Source organism: Saimiri boliviensis, chromosome 4 (assembly GCF_048565385.1).
Source record: "Saimiri boliviensis isolate mSaiBol1 chromosome 4, mSaiBol1.pri, whole genome shotgun sequence".
Taxonomy (NCBI): domain Eukaryota; kingdom Metazoa; phylum Chordata; class Mammalia; order Primates; family Cebidae; genus Saimiri; species Saimiri boliviensis.
Window position 1 is genome coordinate 40,468,955 of NC_133452.1, and position 17,308 is coordinate 40,486,262.

Sequence of the window (17,308 nt, forward strand, 5' to 3'; positions counted from 1 at the left end):
ATGGTAAGCAAGTCACTGTACACTATACAACTGGAATATTATTATATTCTTGCTGATATATGCAACAATATGAATGAATCACAAACATATAACACCAAGTGAAGGAAGCCAAACAAAGAAACAAACAATCCCCCCCCACGACAAAAAAACAGACTATGATTCTATTTTTGTGAAGTTGTCGAAATTGCAAAATTACTATGCTAGAAGGCAAAACAGTAGTTGCATGGAAGGTGAGGGGGAGTTGACTACCAAGGGGCACAAGGGATGATTACACCACTGTAATCATTGGTTAAAATTCATTACTTTAAGTGGGTAAATTTTAATTCCTCACAAAAAGCTGATAAAAATCCAAAGTCATCATCTTTCCTTCCTGAACTTGCTTCTCCTCCTATAATTCCCATAGTTGTCAAGGGTACTTAACATCATCTACCCCATTGCAAAGCAAAACCTTGGAGTCATCCCTAAGCTTTCTCTTTCTGATTCCCCAAATCAATGTGTTCATCAGGCTGTATCAGCTTGAGTTCTAAAACATAACTCGCCCTCTCTAAATATCTTCATTGATGCTCATTACCTGGGTCCAGGCTTCTGGCATCTGTCATGAATCGTTCTTCAACAGCCTTATAAATTGTTGCCTTTCCTGCTGATGTCAGATAGATTTCTCCGGACACGACTCTGGCCATGTCACTTTCTATGGTCTACCAATGGGAAAAAATAATTTTTCCAAGCTAAATGTTGTTAGAATGACTCTTTAGAATGATCTCAGCTACTTCCTGAAACCAGAAACCTAGTAATAATTGATGGGCAATTTCTTTTCTTTTCTTTCTTTCTTTCTTTTTTTTTTTTTTTTTGAGACAGCGTCTCACTCTGTGCCAGGTTGGAGTTGAGTGGTGCAACCTCAGTTCACTGCAATCTCCACCACCCGAGTTTGAGCGATTCTCCCGCTTCAGCCTCCTGAGTAGCTAGGACTACAGGTGCACGTCACCAGTCCCAGCTAATTTTTTTATTTTTTTAGAGATGGGGTTTCATCATGTTGACCAGGATGGTCTTGATCTATTGACCTTGTGATCTGCCTGCTTCAGCCTTCCAGAGTGCTGGGATTATAGGCATGAGTCACCACACGCAGGCTTAAGGGGCAATTTCTATGGATTTTTGAAAAATTAATTCATTTTTCATTCCCTCATACTTTGCAGATGTATTTCCTTGTGTCTAGGTATGAGGTTACAGCTCTTTTCTGGTATTATTATAGAATTTTTTTGTTTTTTTTGTACCCCTCTTTTATTGTAGATTTCATTGATTCAGCTGCATAAATGTGTACTTACTTTATCATCTTTCCTACGAGTAAAATGTGAGCTACTGATTGGTATCTGAAATCACATCATAGTAACAGTTCTATATTATTTTGTAATAAAGTATTGAATTTTGAAATGCCCAATTATAGAGCGCTACAAAACAAAAATCTCTCCAAAAACTTATCAGAGCAAAAAAGTGATTCACTCACCTTACAACCAGTGGTAATGCTGTGGCCCCAGGTATTGGGTGCACATTTAGAACATTTCTCTCCGATGGTATTGGGAGGGCAAATGCATCGCCCAGTCTTTGGGTCACAGTTATTCCCCAGATGAGCACACTCACAAGCTTCACAGGTGAAAGAGGAAAAACAAACAAGGGGAAAAAAACAGTAAAAAATGTTATATAAAGTGTTGAGTTTTATATTGTGATGGTTTGTCTTATTTTCTTTTCACTTCTGTACTTAAGTTTAGTTGGAAGTAAAAACTCACCTCATTCATCTTTTATATCATAGTACAATGCATTTCACTAAGGAGCTGTTCAAAAAATATATGATGTATTTCATTTAATAATTTCAAAAGTTAAAGTATTTTTAGCTTCCCTATGAAGTTGAGGAAAGGAAAGAACTGGTGTTATCAGATTCCTCAATAACTGTAATACCTTATATCCAGGTCCTATAAAGTTTACTATTTTGTTTGTATCTTTAAGTTTATTTCTAATTTGTCTGTTCTGTGTCGATTAGTTTTTTTTTGTTGTCGATGAGCCTGATCTGCAGTAAAAACAATAAGCTTAATAAGCTTCTTAAATTCAGTACATCATGAATATAGCTAGAAAAGCACACGTCAGGATATTGCAATTTTGCAAATACTTTACAATAGTCGAATTACAGTGTTTACATATAAAGATACTTTTGATTTTCATTTACCACCTGACTTTTTCTATAGATTTTTTATTTTTGTTGCTATCATGCAACATTCAAAGAGTACAGAATTATCTACCTTTTGTCCTTCTTCAAAGACTGCAAAAATAATGTTTGAGAAGATCTTCAAAGCCATCCAAGACAAGGAATGTATGCCACATAGCGATAGTTGACCCAGCTACTAAGAATATTTTTGTGCAGCATTTCATATCAAAGAAATGTAAGTGACAGAAGAAACCCAAATACTTGAATTCAAATGGAAAACTAATGTTACGAGTAAACTTTTAATCAGTTATATGATGACTGAATCATTTCTACTGAATATATTTAGAATATTTGACTAAATTCACTTTTTATGACATTGTTCACAGCATTACATACCAGCTGTGAAAGATGTTTAGAGAAACACTTTACACAGAGTAAACACTAAATAAATGTTAGTTATTGTTGTTTTCCTTATTACTGTTGTTGCTAATCTTAAGCCAAATGATTTATTTTAGATGTGTCATTCATTAAGAAGAAAAATAGTTACCATTGTGTTTAAATTTACATGCTAAAAAATGTCATGGGACAGTCCACATCACTTGCAAACAGAAATTCTCTTGAACAATTCTTCAGTGGAATCATAACACTAAATAGAAAGAAGACCTGAGTAATTAGCTAGTTATCCTGTGCCAAAGCACAGTGTATACCACAGTTAATAAAACTAATAAAGATAATAATAATAGTGATAAACGCTTCCATAGCACTGACATGCTAGGCATTACTCTAAATATTTTATAGCCACTAACTCAACTAATTGTAACAAAAACTGTGTGTGGTAGATATTATTAATATCTAATTTCAGATGAATTTTGCAGTTGGAAAGTGAAACAAAATCACTCAGTCAAGGTCCCAAAACTAGTTACTGAGGGAGCCATTAGACACTTCCCAGCTGTTCTGCACAAGTCATACCCTCAGCCATATTACTATCCTGCCTGGTTAGCGCCTTTTTTTTTTTCTATGGTGTTTCTTTGGGTTAGAAGGCTAGTAGCTCTGCATTTCTTAAATGATGTCATCATTCTATAACTTAAAATAATATTCTTAACTCATTTATAATTTGTTAGTATATGTATTTAAATGTATAATACTACCTCATTAATTCATATTAAGTAAAAATGTCAGTGAGCTTTGGATTTAAAGAACAGGGTATATTTTAAAATATAGCTTCATAATTTTTAAGAATATATAGATATTGGCTAAGAGATATATAGATTCTTAGAGGATCTACAATCATAACAATTAGAATAACTTATCATGGCTTAATTTATGGTAAAAACCACATATCTAAAGTGCTGGAGAATGTCTGAAAGATATTGGTTCTTTAAATAGTTTTAAATATTATTCCTACTGCTTCTTACATAAATTTGTCAAGACAGTGAATAATAATGTTTTAAAAATCTTCCCATAGCAGTGTGACTATGTAAGTATCAACCAGGATGAATCAATGAGGTTAGTAAGCAAAGATGATACTTAACGTAGTGATTGTTGGAATAGGGGTCAACTCAAAATTAGTGGCATATAAATCAAGGCTAATGTTCAATCTTTACTTTCATCTGCAGCATGCTAAGTGATATTTTCTTAGCTCATGATTTGGGTGAAGCCTGTGGCCGGATGTATAAGCACACTGCTTGAGGGAATCATGGTTAGAGACTTCTGCCTGCATTTTTTGATGAACTAAATATTCAGAGCCAATCTGTTTCTCTCTCAGAACATCACAATTTTCAAGGCAGCCAAAAGTAGATCAAAACATGTTTTGGGGGTACCGGTAAAAAACAACAACAACAACAAAATCTTGACTTCCTGATCCTTATACAAATTTTGCAATAGAAAAAAGGGAAAGTTGAGATGCACTGGCGTGGGGGAGGCAGGTAGAGATTAAATTAAGATAAGATTGGTACCAGAAAAACTGAACATTTATCTTTCAAGCTGTAGCAGGCTTTGAGTGACTGGCCAAATGAAAGTCATAGACAGGGAGGGACACAACCAAATTAGCATCTGCTGATTTTTATTGAGTACTTGCACATGGTTATTTATAAGGCAGTGTTTTAAACTGCCATGTATTTCACTTGTTAAGTAATGTAAAATAAGTAGTTACACATTATTTTAAATATGTTGTATCATATATTTGTTATCAATGAGCACTTCTTGAAAAGAACAAACCGTTACAGAAGTCAGACACTAAAACTACCAGAGTGAAAATGTCGGACTTAAGTCTCACTTACAGACCTGTACAGCCTCCTTCTTGGAAGTTGAAATAGCCGTGGGTACAGCGGTCACATTTCTTCCCTGTGACTCCAGGTTGGCACCAACATTGTCCATTCTCTTCACAGTCGAATGACTTAGACCCAAAAGAATTGCAGTTGCAGGGAACACAACCCCTTGCTAATTGTAGGCCAAAGGTTCCAGGCTGGCAATAGAAGAGGAGAGAAAAATTAAATTTAAATCCATTAACTCAAAGTGAAACAAGATGCATGATACCAAAGATCAGGTGGGAAAAGAGGGACTTAAAAGTTATCACTATTTTTCACTGATGTTACGACAATTGGGTCTTCATTTAATCAAAGGGACCTTTTCTATGATATCCAAAGAGAAAACTTCCATTATTCTGAAATTTCATCAAAATTAATGGCAGAATTAGGCGCTTCTTTTACTGTTGTCTTTTCACCAGCCTTTCCCAGTACTTTTCAAGGTTCTAATAGCAATACGGAAAGGACCTATAGGTGGTATTTCTAGTCTTAATTAAAAATTTTACTTGCTTCATTCTGATTAACCTGAATTATTTTCTGATCTTATAACTCCTACTTGGTAAAAATAATTTCAACATTATTGACTGGCAGTGTAAAGTTTAAATAACTTTTTGCCCTAATGTTTGATGTAATTTTGTCACATATCCAAAAATCTTTTTAATCATTACTATCTTGTTCACATAATAAATACAGTTTTCAGGCTATGCTTACACTGAACAAATAATTGGTTCAACAAGCATTTGGTGTCTTGGGTTTCATTCTAGCAATTGAAATTGGTTAGTGAGAACATATATTAAAGCACCGTATCAGGTAAGCAAAGGAAACTTTTATTCTCTGATGAGTTATTCATATGCATATCTCTTATCTATCTATAACAAATCATCTTTGATGGTCAAGTTTGCATTATCAGCTTTGGCTGACTTTCTGGAAATGCACTTCATCAGGCCTAAAATGACAGTGTTAGAAAGTGCTAATGGATTAAAAAATCACTCCTAGCAGAAAAACGAAAAACATCTATCCAGGTTACAATATGTCAGGGTTATTTTAAAAAAATATAAAGCATGTCACATTATTATGATTTTTTAATCTGGAAAATTAGTCTCAGTAATTACTTCTTTGTAAAAATAATTCCTATTTGGAAAATTAGACTTAATAATTGCTTCTTGGTTAAAAAAAAAATTTTGCCACTTAATGTGAGCCACCTGAAGAGAAATGAATAAGCCTCATTATATATTTTAGATATTATTGTTAGTAGTTTTAAAAATAAGTTCTAAAAGTGAAATCACACTGCAAATTAGACTTTTTAAATGACTGTAGCTAAGAATCGTTTTATTTTTAGAATGTAAGATGGGTTGACTCAGTTTGACAATCATTCTCATCCTTATATTTACTGTTGGCTTTATTTTTATTTCTAGTCCTAATTCAGATTGCAGTAGATGACTAAAGAATAAAGCATGTAACAGTTCCAACAGATGACATGATTTTGAAACTAAATTCACCTATATAAAAATACTAACCATAAAATATTAGTAATGGTAAAATGAAATTTATGTAAAATTTTAGATACCTGACTTAGAGAAATAATCAGAAATTGGAACAATTGTTAAAGCAAAAGCATGCCCATTACAATATTATTTATCATGGTGAATAACTATGCAGGCACTTCAACGTTCAATGTTAGAAAAATTGTTGAATAAATTAAATTATGACATTCACATTATGAAATATGTGAGAATTAAAATCCTGTTGTGAAGCAGTTTTAATGATATAAATATGCTTAGAATATAGCATGAAATGGAAATTTAAAAAACAATACAAAACTATATAAATACCATGTAAATTTCAATTACATACCCATAATGACACACATACCACTCAGACACACAAACGGAAACAGAAATGCATAGGCAAAAAAGACTAAACAATATATTAAAACAGTAATGAAAAATATCTGAATCATAGAAATAATACTTTATCTTGATTTCAGAAATTGTGTTCACTCATATATATATATATATATATATATATATATATATACTGACATATGCACTCATATATACACACATATACATATCTATATCTATATCTGACACACTCATATTGACATGCCCATTAAAGGGGTGTCTGTACACCCCTTTAAGTCAATCAAATACCAAATGAAATTCCAAATTATAGCTATCATTTTAAACATTCTAAAGTCAATTGTGTAAGGAAATATACAAGAAGAAATGGCTCTACCTCACTTTTCAAATATTTAAATAATGTAGCTTTACAGGCTAATTTGTAGCAAAATAAATACTACCAAATATCGGTAACAAACTGTTTATACATTTAATGTTCAAAAATTTATTTCGAAAGCTAAAGAAATCCCCACTAGTAAACAAACTTAAGGTGCAGATATTCATAGTCAGGAATTGGATTAATGAGGTAAAATAAATATGGGAGAGGGTGCCTGTCCAGACCCAGTGGGAAACTGGATGGGTTCCCATAAATGTGTCTCTCTCTAGGTAGTAAAAACTAGCATTCACATACTGTGCTTCCTTTTTGCAAAGCATGATTCTGAACGCTTTACAAATCTAAACCCTTTGCAAATATGTGCTCATTTATTCCTCAGGACAACCCTGGCAGACAGTTGTCATTATCACCACTTTTTTATTGAGTGATGAAACTAAGGCACAGAAAGTTTAAGTAAGTTGCCCAAGGTCATGAGCTAACCAATTTTGGAGTCGCGATTCCAGGTCAGCTGGGTTGGCTTCCAACTCCGAGCTCTTAACTCTCATACATACTGCCGCGGAGGAAGAAATAGTCTCAGGACAAAACACTGCTTCATACAATAGTACTGTAAGATATGTAGGGCTTGAATGAATGTGGATTTTCTGCTAAATTTACATTCTGGAGACATTTTAATCAGTTATTATCCCTTTCTTTTATTGTAAATGTAAGCATTTGTTTTTGAAAAAAAAAAATATTTTAAAGATTTCTTCATTTAACAACACTAGTATTAATAATAATAGTACTCATGCCTAACTCTTTACTAAAACTCTCCAGGCTCCTGCCCGATGCACTGTTCTCACTGCTACCCTGAGACAGTCTTGGAGGTGGCTCAAACCATCAGCCCGCAGCACAGACTTTTACTGACTGAAAACCTTCAGTTTCTTGTCTTTTGGACCCACCAGAGGTGCTCTGCAATGGACTGAATATCTATGTCCCCCCAAATTCATATGTAGAAATCTTAACCCTCAAGGTGGTGGCATAGACAGGAGGTGGGGCCTTTGGGAGGTGATTGGGTCATGAGGATGGAACTCTCATAAATGGGATTACTGCACTTCATAAAAGAGTCCCCAGAGAGGTTCTTCCACCATGTGAAGTTCCAGTGGGTAAATGACTGTCTAGAGAAAGTGAGCTCTCACCAGACAGGAAATCTGTGTGTGTCTAGATCTTGGACTTCCCAGCCTCCAGAATTGTGAGAAATGAATTTCCATTGTTTACATGCCACTTAGTCTATGCTACGTTCTTATAGCACCCTGAATAAACTAAGAGGAACTTCCACAAGATCATCCTTCTCTCAGGCTGATTACAATAAGATGCTAGAGCTTTCCTGCCCAATTCAGGATTCCTTTTATGGGTAAAATTTCCTTGGGTACATTCCACCGGCTTGGCCAAGAATTTAGGATTTGACAAAATGCACCAAATAAGGCTTTCTCTACCCAGTCTTTCTGTCTGTGTTTTCCTGGGAGTCAGAAACCCATTTCAGCAGAAGGCTATGCTCTCTCCCTCCCGTTTCATGCTTCATTGGCTTTTCCCCCAGGAAATCTCTTGGCATTTGCTTCTTGGGGTATGTAAGCAGACATAAACCCTCTGAAGTGGATCTTACTACAGATGAAGAAGCTGAATTACAGAAAGATTCAAGGAATCTATAGCTAGGAAGTAATGAGGCCAGGATTTGATCTAAGGCAGTCTGACATCAAAATTTGTTTTTTAAAAAATGTATGATAATGAACCAAGAAATAAAGCTATAATTTTTTTTTCACACTGTCTTCTTTTTATTTCCCCTCTCCTTCTTCTATGGCCTATCCTCAACTCCCTACAGGTACTGGCTCTATACTGGCAAGTCTTATTTCCTGCTCTTCTGCAGTTCAGCCTGGGATCTCTTCTTCCCTCCTTCCCTCTCTTCCTTCTTCCCCAGAATTTGTTTTGTTTTGTCCTGTGACATGAGGACCACACTTCCGTAATTAGAAACAACTTTCCCCATTTTGAGTATTTGTCCATTTGCTGTGTGTGAAAATGTGTTTCTTGTGTTTGCTGTACACATAAGCACAACTGATGTGGAAATTAACAAAATTCTTAATTATGATAAAATGCCAGAGAAATGGGCTGAGTTTTCTTGGGCAAATCACTTTCTTTGCTCGATTTTCCTTTATTTGTTCATTTATAAAATTTAGCTTTCTCCGAAGGATGTCTGAAGTCCCTTCCATTTCTAAGATTGTAGGTTCTCAAAAGTAGATTTTTATTTCATTTCTATATAGTAATGGTTAATTGAAAGTTTGGTTAATTGAATGTTTTATGATCCTATGAACTTGAGTATGCTTTTTTAAAGCATATGTACAGTTATTTTTAAAAGGGCAAGGGTTCAATTAGGAATTGTCTAAATTTTGCATTTGCGATTTGCACACTTAGCAGCTATTATTTGGTAAAATGTCACCACACGGAACACAACATGCGGAGGCATGAGCCATGCAGCGCCTCTGGGATTACCGGAGCTGGGGCCCGATAGGCTCCCCGAGGGCACCCGCCGGAGCCGCCGATAGCCCACCTCTGGGGAGAACCCAGCACCCGTTGCGCTCTCCGAGGCTGCTCCTCCCGTTGGTGCACCTGTCTGCTGAGGTTGCACTGTTTCCCTACGAAGCCTGATTTACAGACACATCGTCCTGTAATATCACATTGCGGTGACACAGAGCCAGTGGGATCACAGTCACATAGCACACAGAGTCGCTTCTCTGGGTCCCGCCACATATTGGGCTTTCAAAGCCAAACAAAAAATAAAATGAAAACAAAACAGAGCACATGATATTATTCAAGAGATAGAAGCAGATGACATTTTCAAACTTCCTACAGTAAGGCCAGTTAGACATCAGAGAAATGCTTGCTTCTGCTTAATTGTCTTTATCAGGAATGCAATGTATTTGTGTGAAACAGCTAGAACAAATCCGTCCGCCCTCATGGAGGAATCTGAAGCTGCTTGCCGTACTGAAAGCAGGGCAACTGGCATGTTCAGGGACTGAGAACAACATACTCTGCTTTAACTGAATATTTCAGTTTAGCAAAATAATGCACCTTGAAAAATACCTTGATTAGCTTCTCTACTGAAAACTTCTGTTAAGTAGGTATTCACAGGAAGCAGCTTTTAAATGATGGAACTACAAGAAGGTGTATGCTTAAAAAACAAAGGGAGTAACATTTTATTCTGCCAAAAATGTAAAGGCAAAGGAAAGTGTATCTCCACAGATTAAGATTAAATTTGCATGGTATTTGTTTCAGAAATATCTGAATTCAAGTAAATATTATACACAGTCACTGCCCCCAAAAAGTAAGGTAAAATGGCAATGTACGATGAATTTTGTTCTAGCTTGAAAAAAAAAAATCCCTTTCCCTGGGCCAGGAGCAGTGGCTCACACCTGTAATCCCAGCACTTTGGGAGACTGAGACAGGCAGATCACGAGTTTAAGAGATTGAGACCATCCTGGCCAACATGGTGAAACACCAGATCCATTTAAAAATGCAAAAAATTAGCTGGGCATGGTAGCATGAGCCTATAGTCCCAGCTACTCAGGAGGCTGAGGCAGGAGAGTCGCTGGAACCCGGGAGTCGGAGGTTGCAGCAAGCCAACATCACACTACTGCACTTCAGCCTGGAGACAGAGCAGGAATTTGTCTAAAAAAAAAAAAAAAGAAAAAGAAAAAGAAAAAAAAAAGAAAAGAAAAAACCCTTTCATACTCATTTCAATTGCAGAGCTAGATAATCCCAAATCTTCCTTTCAATTTACGAAGGTATACAAAACATGTCACGAAAAGCCAATGAAAATTTGCAAAGAGGAAGTAATTCACCGGTCAGCCTCTACTTTACCTTGCATTCGTCACATCTCTGACCCTGCACGTTGGCTCTGCACTCACATTGTCCAGTTTGACTGTGGCAAATCTCAGAGAAAGAGCCATTGGCATTACAGAGACAGGCTGCAAAGAGAAGAGAGGTCTGTGTCAGGAAAACTTTCTAATAGTCTGAATAGGCTTGTTAAATAATAATATACCCCACATGGTAATATGGACACCTAAATTCAGTAGCAGAATGTTTTCTGATTTGTTGAGTGTCCCGTTAGGCATTCTACCATTTAATCCCTATGACGACTCTATAAACTATAGAGATAATTCATGTAAAGGCTTCAGCACCATGTCTGGCCTATCATATGCTGTTAAAATATTAACGTCATCGCCATTATTCCATCTTGAGCAAGAAGACACTGATATTCGAAGAAGCCATAACATTGTCCTAGAATTCACTGGTGAACAACCGATATGCACAGCTACCACGAGCACTGCTACCAAAGACAGCTACTATGTGTGAGCATCTCCAGGACTCAGGAACTCACTGGATACCCTCTATGTGCCAAATCCTTTAATTCCCGCAGAAAATTCATGACCCTAGATGATCTGTCTGAAAGAAAGTATTTCTCAAGCTCCCTATGATTTTACACATTTGTCAAGAATCCAGTGTTTAAAGGCACTTTGAGCCATTGAAAATTTTGCTTTTAAAAAAACAATCAATTTACAGGTTATATTAATAGATGCAAGTTGGTCCAGAGAGTGATTTGGTTTTGATTCAACAAATTATCATTTTTAAATGACAAAAAGCTGGAACTCATCTTCTAAACCTGTGATGAGAGAGAGACACATTTCGTAATGAAATAGGGTACCCTACTGGGTCTTTGGTGCTTATAGTACAGTCGATGATAGGCTACATTTCCAGTAGTTTCTATAATTCTGCATTTCCCGGGACCCAACTGAATAATTGGAAGAGTCTCTCACATAAACTGGAAAGAAATGAATGGATAGGCTGGTCTCATAACCTACTCTGCCTAAAGATTCTGATAGTAGATGAAGCTGATTATGGCCAAGTGCTAACACTGGATTCACATTCCATTTGACCTTCTGCAGTAAGATTCCACTTCATATTATAATCCCACTGACATTAAGGATTTACAAATTCTATAGCATATTAATACAGCTAAAAGGGTGAAGATGAGGAGAGAAATGTATTATACTAATATGGATGAAGCCCTAAAGTAGCTAATTTTGTGGAAGGAAAACACTGAAAGAGCATTCTAGAAATAGTCCTAAAATGAGTAGTATGAAACTAAAATGAGGTAATCACTCAACAGTGACTAATGCTGTGTGTGATAATATTGGCAGAATTTTACACCTATTACAAAATATGACTCTGTAAAGTTAACATATGAAAGCATAACTGATTAACATATTCTGATGGGTACTACTGAAATAATATGGGCAGAAAAAATTATTTCAAGCAAGTGATTAGAATTGAGATACACAAAAAAGGATACATGGGGTCTATCTAATTTCAAAATTCTTCTTTCCTGCTGTGGACATAAGTTCATTAAAAAAATCTTCATTTCTCATGTGAATAGAAACATGTTTATCATTTGGAAAACAGTGACAATTCAATAATGCAGCAATTTTAAAAGGATCTACTCTAATAATCAGTACAAGAAAATATTCTGGAATATGCAGACTCTGTATAGTCTGCATCTATCAACCATGTATTCCATATAACTTCCTACTCTTCAATCCATGCTCAAGAGCTCATCAGCTACTTTGAGTACAATACATCAATTCTGTCAGGGGCATCAATAGTTCAGGACTTACGCTGACAGTTCTTTGCATCAACTGCGTCTCCAAAATATCCATCAGCACAGAGCTCACAGTACCGGCCTGTTGTACCTGGCTTACATATCAGACAGGAGCCAGACAAGCTGTCACAGCTGCCAGGGATGGAGAAGTCAAGGTTGTCATTGCATTGGCATGGCTGACATGATCCTCCAGGTACAGAGGGTTGTCCAAAATAGCCTTCTGCACATCTAAGGCAAAAAATTTCATCAGTGAGCCTTTGGGGAGATCTCAGTCAGGACAATGTTTACAAATTTTTTATTCTCCCCCTCTCCCAGAATGATGGCTTCTCCTTTTAAGTGTTCCTTTTCTCAAATGCAAGGTGATTAAAACAATGTTTTTATACCACTGCAGTGTAGTTACAAGATGAAATCCTGCCAGCCACTAGTAATTAGATTTCAGCCCGGAAAAAAAAAAAAATCTTGTCATTGGCACTGAAGACGAGACTAAAGCGTAGTAAGAATCTGCTGCTGGCACTCCGGAGGAATCCAGGTCCATGTTGGAAAGCCTTTGTAGTACAACACATTGCATGTCTGTACTCCAATGGGTTATTTTCTCTGCAAATATGTAAAGTTCACATTTTTTGTTGTTGTTGCAGCCAGAACTTGTTATGAGGAAACAGACTTGCAAGGAAATTCAGTAATAAGAGTTCAGAATTTATTAACTAGAAACTGTGACTCAGAAGATTCTTACTAATTGGGTGGGGGCTGCAGTATATCTGAATTAATAATCTGTTTGTGTATATTTGCATATGAATTCAGAGGCAGATTTTCACTGAAGGCTTTACTAAAAGGAAGTCTGAGAAAGCATTCCTGCATATTATGGGAATATGCCATAAGGCGATGCTGAACTGTGCCTGCAACTCTATTAGTAAAGTCTACATCTCCCTCCTCCCTCCCTCCTTCCCTCCCATCTTCCTTACCTTCCTCCCTTCCTCCCTCTCTCCCTTCCTTCCTCTGTCTCTCTCTTTCCTCCTTCCTTCCTTCCTTCCTTCCTTCCTAAAACCTATTCACATATTATTGGAAAAACAAAAGTTTGTTTATAGGGCATGGCAGAGAAGATTTTTAAAAATTACAGCAGCAAATTTTCTCTGACCCAAATGTTATGTTTGAAAATGCAATGTATTGCTACAGGTATGCAGATACAACCTTAATAGGCAGCACCTATTTATGTTTTGTTCTGTCCTCTCTTTCAATAACATTTGCTCATGCTTCATACTAAGCCACACTTGCAAAAGGAGAAACAGAACAGAGCATCTGAATCTTACGATCAGGCTAGCTCTGTTATCTTTGCCATCTTATCAAGACAAAGCCTTTTGTAGCAAGTATCACAATTGAAGGGGATCAAAAACAATGTGAGAGAATATAATCTCCTCAGTAGTATACCACTTTCATGCTCATCTACTCACAGACATGCAGTCATCATTCAGAGAAAGGCTCTTTACTACCAGAAATGGTTTAAATCTAGTATATTATATTGAGAGCACTTTAACAATATCACAATTATGAGGCAGAGTCATTAATTTATTTGGTGCAGATCCTTAGACTATTTCAAGTTTTTTAGAAAATGTATAGGTACTCTAATTTGTAGATTCGATCTTTTCTCAGAATTTTAAAAATGAAATTACTCATATTCACAAAATATTTTATACAATTATGAGTTGTAAATAATATTGCTTGGAAGAATACTGCCAACCACAAATATAATTGTTCATTAATTCTCTATTATGAAATATGTAATAAAATATGAGTGCATAAAATTCCCCCACAATTTCTTCAGGAGTAGTATTTGATAAAGATAAGAAGATCCTTTTGAATTTTAACCTGATTCTTCTTGCCTTATTTAATATTCAGAGCTTATGCTTACATCCACATATATTCACATCTCATTTTGTTTACCACTAAGAGAATGACTTTGTTCCACTGCAATAAGGATATACAATGATCATTATCACAACAAACGAAAACCTATTATTTTCAGCTCACTTTCCTCAAGATGACTTATTGCCCTTCGGAGAGATGGCATTATATAGAGATCTGGGAATTTTTCTTAACTTCAATACCAATTAATATGACTGAAATTCTCCATTAAAAACAACTCATTTCAGGGAGAAAATAACTATAATTAAATAGAATAACTAAAGAAGCATCTGTCTTTTTTTTTTTCTTACAGGACATGTAAGGAAAATTTGTGAATATACATGATAGAAATTCATATGCCATGTTTTTGACAGTGGGACTATTTTCTGCAACACTTGAGCACATTATTGGTGTATGGGTGTGTGTTTTTATACAGAGAACAGTATTAGAGATTTCTGAAGATGTTCTGTCAGGAATTAAAAAGCAATTCGAGGGTCAGAGAATACAATATTCCTAATCATATAACTTTTATTAATAAAAATAGTGTGTTATAGTCTGATCAAGTTGGGTTCGCCTAATTAAAATTGGTTCAAATCACAGTCCTTCGGATTTTCACTCCACCAGAAGTAATTATAGTGTGAAATGCCACGCCCTCTCATTTTCATATGTAAGACAGAATGAGTGCATTTAAAAAAAAAAATAGTTTATTGACAGCCTTGCTAGAAACGAACATCTTGACCTAACAAAGCCATTGTTCCTTTCCACTTCTGTTAACCTTTTCAAATCAAGTTGCAATATTTTGAAAAAGGACTGTTTAAATGTAAATAAGACTCCAGATAACACATGCAGTTGTTTGTTACACTTGCTGTTATTGATAATTTAGGAACAATATTGGGGGCGAGGAGGGAGACAGGAAGAGAGAGAGGGCGAGGGAGAATGAGAGCAGAAGTGCAGAGAAGCAACAATGAGAGGAAAGCCACCACACTGATGAGACTTTTATCTCATTCTACCCCATCATTTTTCCAGCAATTTTTGGCTAAAATTGCGGCTTACATTTCTATTATCTACACACTGAAGACAACGAAACAATATAATGTTAGCTTAATCTGGCCAAGCAAATTCAAAAAGCTCTTGTTTCCCCCCACCCCATTAAAAAAAAGTCAGCTGAGCACTTTTACAGGGTGCTAATATAAACAAGGTACGGTCTTTATTCTACAGTCCGTGCAGAATGAACACACATTTTTAAATGTAGCAGTGGAACAACTAGAGATATGCAAATGCTGTTACGGCCGCACAGAAAAGGGCAACCAACGCCGATTCGGATTAATCCAAGGGCACTTTCAGGATGATAGTGCTGAATTTTGGAGGCTGAACAGGGTTTAGTTAGCCTGAGGGGGAGGAGTGAAAGGGCTGCAATCTTCCAGGCGGAGGGAAAAGTATTGGCAAAGGCACAGAAGAAGGTGGCTGAATTATAAAGCAGCGTGGCTGGGCTGCAACGCTGTGTTCTTACTTCCGTTTAACATAATCAGCAAAAGACTGAGGGTGTTTGCCTGCTCATATGGTGCCTTTTGCAAGTTGGAAAAAAAAGTGTCCTCTCTAGATATATGCAGAAAAAGTAAAGAGATAGTGGATACAGCCAGAAACCCAGGCAACACGTAGAAAAGAAGAGGGCAAACTGCATTCAAGCCTTCAGTCTTCCCCCTCCCTGAGTGCCTGTGTGCAGTGTACAAACTGCACCACCACACAAGTGGCCTCTTGACACCTCAGCTGGAGTCTCAATTTTGCTAACGGTACTACCGAGCAGGTATAACTGTCTCTCCTCTGTAGCCCAGACTCTGAATTCAGGACCCAAAGGCACGAGGAAACTCAGAAGTGAGTGGAATGTCTCTCCAGCATGGTGATCAGAGGGGTGATTTGACTGGATTTGAATTCAGATGTTTTAAAGCACTCAAAATCTAAATGTGATTTTGGAACTGAAATTTAAGTAACGAAAAGGAATTTCTTTTATCTAATATGAATCTTGATACAACTGTAGGGGAATTTTGAAAATATTAAGCAATTGGATTCAAATACCTTCTACATTTTCATTGGCAATTGTGAAATTAGTCCTAGCCTTTGACCCCTCTCTCCTCACCTAAGGAGGAGTTGTTAAAAATTTGCCAGCTGGGGAGAAGGGAGGGCTTAAGAAGTCTATGTATTGCACTAGGTTTCACAGAACCCACAAGGTAAACTTGCCACAGCTGTTTTGAAATGTCTTTTCCATAATGTATGACATGGTGGTGAGCTAACAAACCTATTCTGAAAGTGACTTAGTGTCTGATCAAGCAGGTATCCTCAGCACTTAATTCATTTTTTTGCTGAATATTCTTTTCAGTCGATCTTGATGCTCCAATCCGTACTCCATCCCTTTTAGCCCTTCAAGATGCTGTCTCTTTGTTATTTTTTTCTCCTCTTGTTCCGATGATAAAAGTCTAGAATCTTAGAAAAGGTGCCATAATAAATATCTTCTCTCCTCACTCTCTGACTCTGCTTTCTCCTTCGTTTAAAACATTCCCCAGCAAAGTAGTGATACCTCAAAAATAGTGGTATTTTGACCCTAAGTGAAGGTTTTACAAGCTGTAACAAGTGTTCTATTTGTTACATAATACCAGTCCGTGTTCTGTCGTATATTGTTTGGCCATTCTTCCGTTCACTGTTTTTCTTCACCCCCTCAATTCAAGAAGCAAGACCATCTAGTGCTACATGTCTGAAGGGATTTTCCAGGGCAGAAGGCAAAGACATCGAAATCTTCCAGACCCTGAGCTCTGAAAGTCACCAGTTCCATGAATCTGGCTTCTCCTCTTCCAAATAGAAAGTGGGATGGAATTGGAAAGGCAGATGGAGAAATGATGATGGTAGAGATGTTGGTGGGTCTTAGAGTGGAATGAAAGAAGCTGAATGATCCCCGTGCCCCCAAGAATGGAATGATAGTAGTAGAGAGACTTTCTAGACCTAAAG

The 17,308-nt window shown here is 36.6% G+C and overlaps 1 protein-coding gene across 7 annotated transcripts in view; it reads right to left on the reverse strand.

Moving 5' to 3' along the window:
• LAMA2 (laminin subunit alpha 2) overlaps positions 1–17,308 on the reverse strand; it is a 625,652-nt gene that overhangs the window by 220,376 nt on the left and 387,968 nt on the right. For 4 of the 7 annotated variants that reach the window (XM_074397490.1, XM_074397491.1, XM_074397489.1 and 1 more), the window contains 5 exons: positions 12,432–12,643; positions 10,618–10,724; positions 9,250–9,513; positions 4,475–4,655; positions 1,499–1,635 (listed from right to left, as the gene is read on the reverse strand). In XM_074397490.1, the coding sequence (XP_074253591.1) occupies positions 1,499–1,635; positions 4,475–4,655; positions 9,250–9,513; positions 10,618–10,724; positions 12,432–12,643 (901 nt within the window). The remainder of the gene's footprint in view (positions 1–1,498; positions 1,636–4,474; positions 4,656–9,249; positions 9,514–10,617; positions 10,725–12,431; positions 12,644–17,308) is intronic. The other 3 variants (XM_074397494.1, XM_074397493.1, XM_074397492.1) reach the window with 1 other exon arrangement.